At 35.0% G+C, this 15984-nt stretch overlaps 1 protein-coding gene across 1 annotated transcript in view; it reads right to left on the reverse strand.

Annotated features, from left to right (window-relative positions):
* Nucleotides 1–15851, reverse strand: part of plekha8 (pleckstrin homology domain containing, family A (phosphoinositide binding specific) member 8) — a 37044-nt gene extending 21193 nt beyond the window's left edge. Inside the window, 7 exon segments of the mRNA XM_051936152.1 lie at nt 4742–4816; nt 4819–4902; nt 7284–7420; nt 8673–8739; nt 8741–8826; nt 10036–10152; nt 15590–15851. Coding sequence (XP_051792112.1) covers nt 4742–4816; nt 4819–4902; nt 7284–7420; nt 8673–8739; nt 8741–8826; nt 10036–10152; nt 15590–15629 — 606 coding nt within the window. The 5' untranslated portion in view covers nt 15630–15851.
* Nucleotides 15852–15984: the final 133 nt, after the last annotated feature.

Consider the following 15984-nt stretch of genomic DNA (forward strand, 5'->3'; position numbering starts at 1 on the left):
TGTGACACAGGACAGAAGCAGCCGAATGAATTCTGAGGTGTTCAGAGACATACTGTCTGCTCAAATCCAGCTAAATGCAGTCAAATTGATTGGGCAGCGTTTCATGATACAGATGGACAATGACCCAAAAACATACAGCCAAAGCAACCCAGGAGTTTATTAAAGCAAAGAAGTGGAAAATTCTTGAATGGCCAAGTCAGTCACCTGATCTTAACCCAATTGAGCATGCATTTCACTTGAAGACTAAACTTCAGACAGAAAGGCCCAAAAACAAACAGCAACTGAAAGCTGTTGCAGTAAAGGCCTGGCAGAGCATTAAAAAGGAGGAAACCCAGCATCTGGTGATGTCCATGAGTTCAAGACTTCTGGCTGTCATTGCCAGCAAAGGGTTTTCAACAAGTATTAGAAATTAACATTTTATTTCCAGTTATTTAATTTGTCCAATTACTTTTGAGCCCCCTGAAATAAAGGGATTGTGTTAAAAATGCTTTAGTTGCCTCACATTTTTATGCAATCGTTTTGTTCACCCCACTGAATTAAAGCTGAAAGTCTGCACTTCAACTGCATCTGAGTTGTTTCATTTAAAATTTATTGTGGTAATGTACAGAACCAAAATTAGAAAAAAGTTGTCTCTGTCCAAATATTTATGGACCTAACTGTACATACAGAATTTGGGTATGGCCACTATTAGACAGGTTTATTTAAGAATGAATGCTCCAACAAACTGTAATTGCCTTTACTTCACTATTGGCACGTAGACTTTGTCTTGCTCAACTGGAAGAATCCTAACTCACCTCTTTTAAGTCTGTGGGTAACTGATGTTATATATTATCTGAAATGGGAAAAAATAAAATTCTCCTTAGAGGATCTGTACAAAACTTTTTCAAAACCTAGCAGGATCTAATTAATAACATTTTAGAATAAGCATATAAATTGAGGAAGCGGATTCTCTTCCCTTTTTTTATTCTATTTATTTTTATCTATTTCTTACTTATTTTTCCTACTATTCTTACTATTAAAGTTTTACTCTGTTGGCCTAGTCTCTCTCTCATGGGTGGGTTTGCTTTGTTTCGAACCTAGTTTTGTAAAACTTGACTTGCTTGTATGGAATGTTATTTGATTTTAATAAATTCAGTGTTTAAAAAAAAAAAAAAAAACCTTCCCAGGCTTGTAAAATGTAACAGGGATGTTGCAGGGGTTTGTGAAATGCAGATCTTAGCATACCTGTGTGACATTTCGCTGTCAGTCCCCACTCTCGCCCCACTTATCTTCAGGCTGATGTGCTGGCAACAACAATACAAATTGTATCTACCTGTATATTGATATTGTAAAAATCACCTTGCGATTTACTATGTGTGCTTATCCACAATTGGGGAAAATGATTTTTTATATGCATGCCAATTTGCATTAATGCAGCTTGCTTTAACATTAGTACCATGGCCTTCTCTGAATAGATGGAATGATCACATGATGTAAAACAAAATGTGACACTAATATTGTTCCATTCTGTGTCAAACTGATATCTTTTTATGAGTTCATTGTTGTACAGCATATCCAAAATGTCTGCCTTTCCCTGAGTGTATGTGCCAACTTGGTAGTGTTGTTGGGGGGTGGGCCTTTAGGCCTTGATCTTCAAAAGCCCAGCACCCCCTTTTTGCCATTATACTCTAAACTAATAGCTGATCTCATACATAATTCCCTCTAGGTACTTTATAAAATTCTTGTATGCATACCTGTTCTCTTTTGTTATTATTCCTTGCTATATTTCTAATTTGGTGATGGTGCATGTGTACATTCTGTAGTCACAGTGGTGTGAAAAAACTATTTGCCCCCTTCCTGATTTCTTATTCTTTTGCATGTTTGTCACACAAAATGTTTCTGATCATCAAACACATTTAACCATTAGTCAAATATAACACAAGTAAACATAAAATGCAGTTTGTAAAATGGTGGTTTTTATTATTTAGGAGAAAAAAAAATCCAAACCTACATGGCCCCTGTGTGAAACAGTAATTGCCCCCCCTGAACCTATCTAACTGGTTGGGCCAACCCTTAGCAGCAATAACTGCAATCAAGCGTTTGTGATAACTTGCAATGAGTCTTTTACAGCGCTCTGGAGGAATTTTGGCCCACTCATCTTTGCAAAATTGTTGTAATTCAGCTTTATTTGAGGGTTTTCTAGCATGAACCGCCTTTTTAAGGTCATGCCATAGCATCTCAATTGGATCCAGGTCAAGGACTTTGACTAGGCCACTCCCAAAAGTCTTCATTTTGTTTTTTCTTCAGCCATTCAGAGGTGGATTTGCTGGTGTGTTTTGGGTCATTGTCCTGTTGCTAGCACCCAAGACTCGCTTCAGCTTGAGTTGACGAACAGATGGCCGGACATTCTCCTTCAGGATTTTTTGGTTAGACAGTAGAATTCATGGTTCCATCTATCACAGCAGCCTTCCAGGTCCTGAAGCAGCATAACAACCCCAGACCATCACACTACCACCACCATATTTTACTGTTCGGTATGATGTTCTTTTTCTGAAATGCTGTGTTCCTTTTACGCCAGATGTAACGGGACATTTGCCTTCCAAAAAGTTCAACTTTTGACTCATCAGTCCACAAGGTATTTCCCAAAAGTCTGGCAATCATTGAGATGTTTCTTAGCAAAATTGAGACGAGCCCTAATGTTCTTTTTGCTTAACAGTGGTTTGCGTCTTGGAAATCTGCCATGCAGGCCGTTTTTGCCAGTCTCTTTCTTATGGTGGAGTCGTGAACCACTGACCTTAATTGAGGCAAGTGAGGCCTGCAGTTCTTCAGACGTTGTCCTGGGGTCTTTTGTGACCTCTCGGATGAGTCGTCTCTGCGCTCTTGGGGTAATTTTGGTCGGCCGGCCACTCCTGGGAAGGTTCACCACTGTTCCATGTTTTTGCCATTTGTAGATAATGGCTCTCACTGTGGTTCGCTGGAGTCCCAAAGCTTTAGAAATGGCTTTATAACCTTTACCAGACTGATAGATCTCAATTACTTCTGTTCTCATTTGTTCCTGAATTTCTTTGGATCTTGGCATGATGTCTAGCTTTTGAGGTGCTTTTGGTCTACTTCGCTGTGTCAGGCAGCTCCTATTTAAGTGATTTCTTGATTGAAACAGGTGTGGCAGTAATCAGGCCTGGGGGTGGCTACGGAAATTGAACTCAGGTGTGATACACCACAGTTACGTTATTTTTTAACAAGGGGGCAATTACTTTTTCACACAGGGCCATGTAGGTTTGGATTTTTTTTCTCCCTAAATAATAAACACCATCATTTAAAAACTGCATTTTGTGTTTACTTGTGTTATATTTGACTAATGGTTAAATGTGTTTGATGATCAGAAACATTTTGTGTGACAAACATGCAAAAGAATAAGAAATCAGGAAGGGGGCAAATAGTTTTTCACACCACTGTATCATAAATGTACTGTTTGATAAAATGTACTTAAAATATACAAACCTGTATAATTTAAGTACAGTTGTACTTCAATAATCCCTGCTATCATTTTAGATGTAACAATAGTATTTAACTATGACCTTCACAGTTAGAGCTGAAAGTTACCATTGCTAAGAAATAAGTAAACCATTATTGTCGCCTTTTTATCATAAAATGCGTTTTCTTGTCACTCTGACAAACTGATACCTTTTTCCATTGAGCAAAATGCTACTAGTTAATGGTTCTCCTCTTTCTCCACATCTAATAGAGGCCCACTGTGTGCCTCATTTGATATATTTATGGGCTCACAAAATGACTTGCATAATTAACAGAATCACACAAAAACACATGTGTGATGGTTCCCCATAGCTCCTTTAATTCATTGTATAAGAAACAAGTTACAATGCAAGCTATTGTATTAGACCTCACCACTTTGTGACTGTCTTCAGCTACAGAAAAAGAATGAGTAATGTGTCTCCAGTGAGTAGGGTTTGTAGATTCTCATCACATGAAAATCTGAACGCTGATGTATGTGGAAGATGCTATATGCAGATTGAGCAGAATCTCTGAAGAAATTTCAGACAGAAGGTAATGCCTCAAAACCATTAAAGGCAACCAAAGAAACTCTGAATATATGAATTTAATAACAATCAAAAGATAATTATTGGAAATAAATGCATCAAACTACCACAAATAGGATATTTTTTAATAGAGAGAATTGTGGGTTCCCTAAGAACAAATTACTAGTCAGATTAACTGAGAGTAGTACCATAGGGACATTGAAATCTTGATTCAATATTTTGCTAACTTTGCATAATTTGAAATAGGAGGTTTAGGCCTTAATCTAAAAAAATATTCTTAAATTTCCAAAAATGTATATATACCTTGTTCTCTTCAGTTTCCCCCCACATTACAACACATGCATTGTAAAGCTTAATTGAATCTAAATTAGCCTTTTTGAGTGAATATTTGTGTTTATGAAGAGCTTTATTTAATGGACTGATATCCAATCACAGATTTGTTTCTGCGTTGTACTTGAAGTTGCAGGCTGTTGTATCCCATAACACTATAAATATTCCCTTATCACAACCACTCTCACAGAAAAGCAATTGGTAATGGAAAATTTTAAAAGAAGAGCAAAATAAATGGATGCTGACAATTTACAAATACATTAGAAATATAGAAAACTAATCGATCTGCATGATTCTTAGCTGTAACAATTAACATTACATCCATCCTTGGCGGGTGATCCTACAAAATAAGTTAATACAAACAAAAATAATACCTTGCTGGGTTTGATAGCTGTCACAGGTGGGGAGCCTGGGGGTGTCTGACATAAAAGTTCTGCCATTAAAGGTTTTGCTCTGCAATCTGCATGCATTCTTCCAGGGTCTTCAAGAAAGTATTGCACGTTGATTTGACAAGTGTTGCCATATCAATATGCCCCTGTAAGTTAAGATAACAAACAATTATTTCAAATAAACTTTGAATAAAGAAATACTGTTATTTCTTAAAAAAAAAAAAAGATTAAAATTTGACAAATTCAATTTGTAAAATATTAAGAAAACTGTTTGTTTTCTTGTTTTAATATTTCTTCACATTTAATGCTAGAATCCCTGAAACCTACGAAAATATTTGTAATGCCAGGCCACCTTAAATTCCCTCGCACCTCCTCATCAGTGTCTTTGTTTTTGCAAATGTGTCAATCAGCACAAGCAGCCTGCTATTCCATCCCCCACTGAGGCAGCTGCAGTCAGGTACAAAATTCTCAGGGCTGAAGTCCTATTTATCTGGGAGTGAGGTATCTGGAATTGTAAAGGTTAAATAATATATTGTTATTTGGAATATGTACATTTCATATTTTTTCCATGTCTACAATGATCTGTGTAAATGTAGGATGACAGGAAATGCAAGGCAAGAAATTTTGAACCACATAACTAAAACAGAAACTTTTTCATGTTATAGTAATAATTGACAAAATGTTGATGCGAAGTGTATAATGTGTGAAGACTGAAGTCCAAATATCAAATACACACTTTCACAAAAGATGTAACAAAACCAACTGTGCTTTTATTCACTAATATAACTGAAGAAAATAAATTGTTCAATTTCCATGTCACTGTCAATGTGTAAAAATGAAGGTCAACTATCAATCGATACAAAGTTGACAAGTTCTTCTTGACTGGTGCAGAAGTAAGGACTGCTGTCTCATAACCAAGAAGTTGTGGGATCGATCCCGGGTTCTCCTCTCCCTCTCCTCACCGTTTTGATTAGTGAGCTGCTATTATTTTTACTATTATATAATAAAACATACATTTGATTTGAGTCTGTAACAGCCGGTGTAAATTTATTGTACTTGTAAAAGTTAGTGCTGAAGCGATTAAAGCAGACACACAATGCAGCTCAATCATTTCTTGGTGGTGGATGTTACTTTTCCTTGAACACAGAACTTCACATCAACATGTAATTTGAACGATTTTTTTTTTATTCAAGAATCCAAGAATAAAAACTGAATAAAAAAATCATTCAAAATTCAGTTTTATTAAAGAATCCAAGAATAGACATTGTGCCATCTGCAACAGATCCGTGACAGAGCAGCATTACCACTGTGACAACTGATTGAAAATGAAATACGCAGACAAACATGAATGCAACCATCTTTTACTTTGTACTGACTGACAGTTGGACTTCAGTAACATGTCGATTGAGCAATTTCTTTTTCTTCAGTTTTATCTTAATAAAAGCATACTTGTTTTGTTACACCTTTTATGAAAGTATTTCTTGGATATTTGGGCTACAGTCTTCACACATACTACACTTCACATCAAAATTATGTTATTATTACTATAACATATGAAAACATTTTCTGTTTTAGCCATGTGTTCAGCATTTCTTGCCTCGCATTTCCTCTGTCATTCTATATTTACCACAGATCATTGTAGACACGGAACACACATGAAATGTATGTATTTCAAATCATGGTATTTCATTACCTATATAATTCCTTACAAAGGCATCACCAGATAAACACTTCAGCACAAGACTTGATCTGTGAGGACTGCAGCAGGGCGATGCCTTCATCTGACTGAATGGGGGGTAGGGGGTGTAGCAGACTGTGTCCTGCTAAACCACACATTTGCAAAGCAAAAGCAGGATATTAGCGCAGTGATAAGGAACTACTAGTTTCTTGGCCTATGTCAGGAAAATTTAAGGTGGTCAGGGACAACAAAAAAAAATCATCAGCTTCAGTGATTCTAGCATTAAACTAAAATGTTGCTTGAAAGGAAGAGTGTGGGTTAAATTAACATATGTCAAGAAAAATATCAGCCTGTTAGCATCAGTGTACAATGTCTATATTACTAAACGACAGTTTAATTTATGCACGGACGCACCGACGCGCATGTGAACAGTAAGTGATTGCCATTCTTGGATTACTGGTATGAAGTCTATATGTTATTATTTTATTCTCAGACCTCACTCATTTGCAGAGGTGTAGAGACAGAGATGCTTAAATATCAACCTCATTAAAAAAAATGTTGGCCACAGTACCTACTTAAAAAAAAAAAAAAAAAAGCAAAAACTAGATTTCCTCCTTCAGTATAGTAGCAAATTCAGATGTCATAATGCCAGTATGGTAAATTTGTTTGAATTAAGTGAAGTTTACATCAATAACAATAGAAAAGTAAAAAAAAAAAAGTTTAATATTATGTTAAGTCTAGAAGGTAATAGAAAGTTGTGCCTAAGGGAAGAAGTGTTAAATAAACTGAAAAGATTATCATATTTATTTCAACATTGAAAATTAATAGCTAAATGATTAACATACTCACATCAATGACTGTGTTAGACTCCAATCTTCCTGGTACTGGGCATTCCTTAACTGTATTAACTTGCTGAAGAAGAAGATCACAGTACAGTCTGAGCTCAGACATTTTCTTTTTCAGTGCTTCTGTATTTTCATATACTTCTGAAAAGTGATAGATATACATTCATATCACTGCTTTATTTCATAGGAGTCACCATCACAAACCACTTAACAAAACAAATACATTACGTATTGCATTGTACACAAAAAATCTTTCTAAGGTAACATTCCCAAGCACTTTTATTTGGAACGTTGCTAATTAATAGATGAATGTAATACCACATAATATACTATATGTTAATAGTGTAAAAGTTACACATAATTCTTGCTAACTACTGGCAAGATCTAATGTTCTTATGGTGTTACTGTATTTAGAAACCATCACTATTTTAGAATTCATTAACCAAAGAAATACAATATCTAATGGATCCTTTGGACCACTAAATGCAACGTAGAAAAAACAATAAATGAAAAGAAACTTTAGTGCGCAAAAGGGTGAGGTTGGTTGCTAAATATGTCAAATAAGAACTGCATGGCATTTTGTTAAACTGAAACTAGCTATCAATGGATATTCTTAAGGGAAAGTAAAAGTGCAAATGATCATTATGAATATTTCAGATTTCTAAAGGAATATGAAAAAGTGGAAACAGCAAAACAAGAAGCTGTTTCCATCTCTGTAACCAACAAACATTTCAAGAAAAGTATATTTGAAAAACAGTTCTATCCACTCATTGATCCTAACTTGCTTTTTTATATATAAAGGGCTTTCGGGAACCAAATGCTATCCCACTGGAAGAAGTTTATAAAAATCAAATCAGCTGACTTATTTGCCTTTAACAAATATGACTATAAAGAAATTAGAGGAAATGTTAAAAAGTTATAACTATAATTGCTAAAAGCAAATTAGGAGTCATCAAAAAATATATTTCTGTTTAAAGAAATTAAGCAAAACACAAATATGTCTATGAATAAAAAACTAAGCAATCCATCTGTTATCAAAACACCTTAATCCAGTTCAGGCAGATGAGCATAGCGTTGGTAGGAGATTAAATACATGGTAGGAAACAGTCCTGGATGGGACATGCCCTCAATACAGTGCGCGCGCACACACACACTCATGGCAGGGTTTTTTCCAGTTAGGTTAATTTGCACATTGCTATGGTGTCAGAGGAAAACAGAGGGGAGACAAAGTGAGAACTTCCAAGACCTTAACGGATAGTGTCTGGACTGGGTTTTGAGCAAAGTGGAATGCAGGTGTAGACAATATTTAAAAAATATTAGCAAATGGAAAAAAAAAAACAATTTTCAGAGTATAAGAAAGATAAAACTGACAAATTACTTAACAAAAGCCTACCTTTTTCTTTTTTTGTTCGACTATCTGTTAGACAGGCCTTTGCTGTCCCTAAAGCGACTAACCATTTTTTGCCTTTCAGCTGCATTTATTGCCTTTAGGTAAAAGCACTGTTCTCCTGGGATGATCAAATCCATCCTTGTATTATCTGTATGAACTGAAAAAGAAAAAGCAGCAAGTATAAGAAACATTCCACTGCATTTTTTCAGGAATAATGGTAGAAGCACAATTAAGAAAACTCTAGCATAAAAAGAAATTTCTAAAATGAATCTGGTGGAAAAACTTGATTTTTTTTCCTGTAGAGTGCCACTTCATGATGACTCTCAACACATCATGCCATATTCTGTATACTGCAAAACTGGTCCTTTTTTAAAGAACTTTTATCAGAATAATGTAAACAAAATAACAAATCTATGTTAATTTACTGATACAGTAAATATACAGTAACTACATTAACAATACCATAAAACAAATAGCTTAATAATTTAAAATCAAACAAAAAGATCACTCAATAAAAGAGCTGCCACTAGTTAATTGTGCAGTCTGCTTTTTTTTGTTTTTCTGCAGTTTTTAAATCAGAGCTCCATTAAACAGAAGAATACATGACAGAAAATAAACTGTATGTTGACTGCTGGTGACTACAAGAGCAGGTTTTTCTTAACATTTAACTGCATTTTTCAGGTTTTTTGACTCTGAGGTTTAAAATGGTAATACTGCAATCCTCTAACCTGTAAGTAGGCAGCTGGTCTATTTAGTGAGAAGACCATGACCTCACATTTGGAGTTGCTAATTTACATCCAGACTAATCATAGTGAGTGATTAGTAAGTACTCCGGTAAGTAACAGAGTTCACAAACTTATAAGGCCAAGAGCAATGAGTCACCGGCCAAGAGTAGGGATTCACCCTTTAGCTTTCCAAACTGTATACAAAATGTACCCTTGGCATATTTCTGCATATACACCCAAATGAATCTACCCAAACTTCAAGTGTCTAAACAGAATTCAATTTTTGTTCCACAAATACAGGAATTGAAGAACACATAGCAGCAGTCCCAAAACTATGCTTGTGTAGCGCTTTGCACAAGATATCATAGGGTACACAGTCATAAGATTTCTTCCAAATGCATAATGCACTTTTAGAAGGGCAGGCAAATTCACATGACCCCTTCAAGTAACACTGCACAAAAAAGTACTGGTCCACTGTTCCATGAACAGCACAGAATTTGCATTGATCCATCTAGATCTGTGAGACTGAGGAGTGTGATCCCACTTTATTTGGAATACAAACTCTTGCTCTTTACATCATACACAAAAGACATCATCCAGTGCCTTACAAAACAGGCATGACCAGCTCTGCTTCCTCATACCTTGTATTTCACACACAGACATTTTGATGCTGCCTTTGCATCCCTTCCAAGCATCATCTTCAGAGTCATAGTATGACAAAGTCCCTCCTTCTAGTACAAACCATCGTGGCTGCCAACCTAAAAGATAAAAAAGGTGCAATTCACCTTAAAACTGTGTACTGTACACATCTTTTTGATTGAAATTATTTTATAATAAATCAGAGACATCCAACTTCCAACAATGTCATCACTCACCTGCCTTACTAGGTCATGTGTTTTAGGATTGTCTTGCACCATGATCATTTTATGAAAGTGCTATTCACTTACAGTATTTATCAAATAGACTGGACAAGATTATGCAACAATTACAAAATGATAAACTGAAAAATGATAAATTATTCAAGTTATGCAATTATTAAATTGCTCACCCATTAACTTATCTTCATCAGCTTGAAAAATCCTAGTCTATCCTCCAAAAACCAGACAGATATTTCAATGTCATATATTATTTAAAACTACAAAAAAATAACATTTTCCTTACTAGAAACAGTATAAAGCTTCTTGAGAATGTAACATGAATTTATTAAAGGTGTTCTAAATAAGTCTGCCAATCTTCTACCTTTGTTCTATTTCACTTTGATGTTTTACTCTTTGCGAGGAGCTAACAATTACATAATTCTGAAAGATTTTTTGTTTGCATAGCCCATGGGTATTAAGTGTTGATTATAATATAACGTAGGTAAATATTCCTGGAAAACCGTACTACTTATTACTTTAATAAAATTTGATAAATTTAACAAGCAAAAAAATGAACAGGATGTACTTGACTGGTGTTTTTTTTTTTTTTTTTTGTTAAGCACAGAAACTGCCTGGTTGAATATAATTATATTTTTTTGTGTTGTGCTTCTTTCTTCCTCCTTTGACAGAAGGTGTATAATATACTTATTTATTACTTTAACAATAACCTAGCTATCTTACTAATATCACATTAATTCCATCCATTTATTTTTATTAAACTCAGAATTATGGTGTACTCTTTTCTGTTTGATGCGGATAAATAAGCATGGATGGACTTCTGCATGGGCTAACCATAGCAGGATACAGGGCCCCTGAAATTAGTCTCAATATATAACAAAATATTTGCTACTTGCTTTTCAGATAAATATTCCTGCCACTAGACTGGCTGATCCAGTTCTTTTTAGCATTTTACTGTTATCCCCAAGACTCATCCACCGGTAGCCACAAACTAAGCTCATCTCTGAGTTTGGGCTTTTGCATTAAAACAGTGGCTGACTGATGGCAACTAATTGTGAAAGTTGTTCAGCAATGAATAATGACAGCATGATAGATTTTAGTTCTAGTGGTAGTGAAGTATACAAAGGTGCTTATTTTGTTCAAATGGTAACTGTGACCCCCTCTTTATGTATGTGATGTGACAACTTTTAATGCTGCCATTTATTGGATCTTCAGGGCAAAAGACAGATATATTGGATACAGACGATCAAAGTGATACAAGTGATGGCATGTTAAATGTAATTGTGTCTAAGCCAAGCAAAAGTGCACAGCAACTAATCCAGGAGCACACACTAAAACCCAGTGTTAGAATGCACACGTGGTCTGTTGTCAATTACAAGGTCTAGTTTAAAAGCTTAAAGTTGAAATGTACTGATCAACTAAATCTTTACATAAAAAAACCTTATGGATAGTGGATCATAAGTGAAAAACATTTCAACTAAATTCTCAGGTGTTTGCATTTTGTTGACAATAACTTACCTGTCACTTTACATAGTAGAGATATACAGTACAGTTTTCATTTCTGAACACTATGTTGTTGTTGAGTCATTTATGTTAAATTAATGAGCTGGTGATAATCTCTACTAAACAATATGTGTGAAGATTATTGGTAGCTTGACAAATGTGCCTAGAGTCTGCAAATTGGTGAAGAACAAAACCCGCTAATATGTTTTTATTTTTTCACATTTGTATTCATTTTTTGTTTTCAGCTTTTCTTTCCTTTTACCTTAACAACTGAAATGTTTCACTCTCTCATGCTCTCTTTATTTTAACATTTGACATGGCGTACTGTCACTGCTGAGGGATTATTTGATGTTCTTGTGTTATGCTATGATAGCTATCAATTTTAAGTTTTGGGATTGTATACTCTCTCGCTGTTTACATATTTTATATAATTATATAAATACCTACCTCATATTTACAGATATTACTTCTGTGGTTTTGTTTGGCTACTTATACACCTAATACACGCTTTTTACACAACTTGTTGCATAGTAGTTATTCAAATCCAAACGTTACCTAAGCTGTGATGTTACAAAGCTGTTCATATGCTCCTTGTGCTGAAATTAACAGTGCTGGATTTTAATTATTCATCCATCTAAAATTGCTTTATTTAGTACAGGGGTTCTTAAACTGTGTTCTTTGAACCCCAGAGCTGTATAAAAAATGATCAGAGTTCTGCAAGCCATCAGTCATTATACAGTACTTTGTTTCAGTTGCTGCTGCTGAAAAAATGAGCAGCAAAGAGCCTGAAGTCAACAAAACATTGATTGTGTCTTTCATAGCACTGATCTGAGTTCACCCAATCCAGAAAGCAGAGCTTCTGCATCTGACAGTTACTAAACATTTCTGTAGCTTAACTCCTGCAGCATAGCATTCATCATCATGCATCTAGTTGCATTCATCAAAGTATCATGTTTTGATTATGTTTTGATTTTTTTTTTACTGATATGAGTAGACAATGCATGTTAGATTTATTTTCCTACAACAGTACAAGTTAGTGGTGCTACTGCTGACAGTCCGGAGGAAACAACATTGTCATCAAGTGATTTAAATCTAAGAAAACATACTTCAGATAGCAATGCAGAGGAGCAAATATTGTCAACTGGTGAAATTCAATGTAAGTGAGGATTATGCAGCTGAAAGTATGGAGGAATACACACCATCCACAAGTGACTTAAACATGAGCATTCCAATTTTCAAAGGTGTACTACTAGCACATCTCTTTCACATATAGCATTTGGCTTCACACATATAGATGACTGTCCTCAATAAGTTGTTTGTTTAGAGGCTTTGTCTAACAGGGCAATGGTTTTGGCAAAACTTAAAAGGAATTTGTATACAAAACACCAATAATACCAATAATAATAGAAAATGTCAGCCGAGTTTTTTAAAGGGAAAGAAAATGAATTTAAATCTCAAAAAACTATGACAGAATGTACATCTACTGGTATAGGAAATGAGTTAGCTCTTAAAACTAAGTTTATGATATAATTATGTTTTGCAAAATCAAAAATAATTTTATCATAGGAGAAGACATAATTATCCCTTTCATGCTGGATGTCTGCCAGACAATGTTTAAAGATAAAATTTCCGACAAATTAAAAGCAATACAATAATACAATTTATGATGAGCGAAGATATTCATCAGCAACTTATTAATTAAATTAAAATGCCTTATGCCATTCAGTTAGATGAGTTGACTGATATTTATGAAAAATAGTTGTTACTTATCTATGCTAGGTATGTAGACTGGGATAAAAATTACATTAAAGAAAAATTTTTGAACTGCTGCAAATTAAAAAAATCATACAACTCTAAAAGGTATACATTTTCTAGATTTGTCTGAGTACTTCTTAAGTGCCGATTTATAATTTGTAGACTGTATTTCAGTTTGTACAATGTTGTGGCTAATATTGTTGGTAAACATAAGTATATGATTAGTCTCAGATTTTTAATAATTAGCTGCAAATCTAAAAAGCTCACATTGTATGATACCTAAGACAATGCTAGCAAGCAAAAGCATAAGTGCTGAGTTGAATGAAGTATTAAAATAGCTGTTAAGGCTGTCCATTTTATAAAGTCTAGTAATTTAAATTCTAGGCTTTTTGCAATGTTTTGTGATGAAAACGGGCTCCCCTCATAAAATGTTATTAAAAAGTATTAGTGACCTGAGAACAGAAATAATTATATTTCTCTCAAACAAAAACCATGACCTTGCACAATTCTCCAAAGAAATTTAAATTTGAAATCTATTTTCTTTCCAGTCAGGACCCAAGAAAGGGTTTTGTGGGTTCTGGAAATATTTAGTGTCAATGAACAAGTAAAGAATGCTCTGTCCACAGTTGGCTGATCTTTACTCAGACATTATGTTGAAAAATTTGAACTGTAATTTACCTCTTGATAAATCTGGGGTAAGAATTATGAATGTGGAAAAACAAGTGAAAAGGCATTTAGAATCCTACTCCATTTTCCTTCTATGTACTTATGCAAAAGTGGATTTTTGACTGTCACTACAACATAAACAAAACATTGCATTTGACTGAACATGACACTTAAATTAAGGTTATCTTCAATAAAACCTTTCACTAAATATTAACCTTACACTACATAATGATGATTTATGTCAATCCATGCCAGTGCATCCTTCTTCTTAAGACTGTGCATTTACATTTATCTTGTTTGAAACGTAAAACATATTTTTACATTATGCATACATATTTTATTGTTTCATTTTTTCACCTTTTTTAATTTTTTTTTTTCCTTCAATGGGGTACTCAGAAAGATACATTTTTCTGTAAGGGTTTAGCAGTCTCAAAAAGTTTAAGGAACACTGGTCTAGTATGTAAAGGAATATGTTTTTATAATTATGATAAAAATTACTGTACATCAGGCTGGACATAAAGTGGAATATAATACAAAAAACACAAAAAATACACGAAGGTCAACCCTGTTCTCATTTTTATTTTCTTTAAGTTTATTCTAGGTTGTACCATGCTGGACTACAATGTATGTGGGCATCACACATTGAACTATCTCATAATCCAGACTGGCTCAGTCTGGCGACCTGTCTGACCAAGAAAATCAGATTATGAAAATAGATGGAATGAAAATGCTTCAGCAGTTAATCGCCTTATTTGCTACATTATGTTGTATATCAATGCTCGGTTTCTAAGACTATGATCCTGAATGTCATTAAATACACACTATGTGGACGGTAGAAATCAAATTTCACCGACAGTACAACTGAAAACTTAATTGTGGTATGTCCGAAAAACAAGTTTGGGCGAATCTGAAGGGCTGCCAAACACCTTAGGGATATATTGACATATCCCAAGAGTAATCCCGCGGTTTATTTGAATTTAATTAATCCTAAAACCGTTAAATATACGTGCCGCTACTCTTATAATTGTTTTTTGGGTTGAGTGAACTTTGAGAATGCCAGGAAAGTCATATGTCCAACTGAAGTCGCTGTTTGACCCAAATCACTCTAGCACTCTCATCTGGTAATTTTAACGTTGTCACGTCAACCAGTGACAAGGAAGAAGCACGGTATGCGAATGGGTCAAATGGAAACTCCGCAGGTAAATTCGTTGTATAGCTGTGATACACAGAGCACGTAATAATGAGACAACAACGTAAACAACCACTACACAGGTTATAAAGAACGAACATTAAAAACCGTAATAAACTAAATTGATGAAAGATAGGTCACGGCAGCATGTCTACTCGCGAATCGAAAAGGGGCGTTGTAGTGCCAGCCACCCCTCGTTATACATACCACTTAAGTAGTTGGTCCATTTGTACAACATTCCTTCCATGGTGCTCCTTTATCTCCCGTTACGGGACATGCTTAAAGCAAGAGACTAATATTACATATTGTTCAGCGTTTTTCACACTTGGACACATACGTCACCAGTTTTAACACCAATGGAAGGGGCGGATTATGCCTGACGGACAGTCCTGCAGCAGGGAACAAAACCTCTTTGACCCTCACCCACGGCGGTTAGAGTGGGTAGAGTGAGCATGTTGTGACTACGTCATCGCCGGGAACGCCTCTCTCAAGTCATAGTAGGCAACTCTATGGACAGCCGTTTGGGTCATACATGAGTCAAACTCGGAGTTGTAAACTACAGAAGGATGTCTGGTTTCTATTAGTCTCAAGGCATTCGTCTT

The sequence above is a fragment of the Erpetoichthys calabaricus genome, chromosome 13 (genome assembly GCF_900747795.2).
Source record: "Erpetoichthys calabaricus chromosome 13, fErpCal1.3, whole genome shotgun sequence".
NCBI classification, from domain to species: Eukaryota; Metazoa; Chordata; class Cladistia; order Polypteriformes; family Polypteridae; genus Erpetoichthys; species Erpetoichthys calabaricus.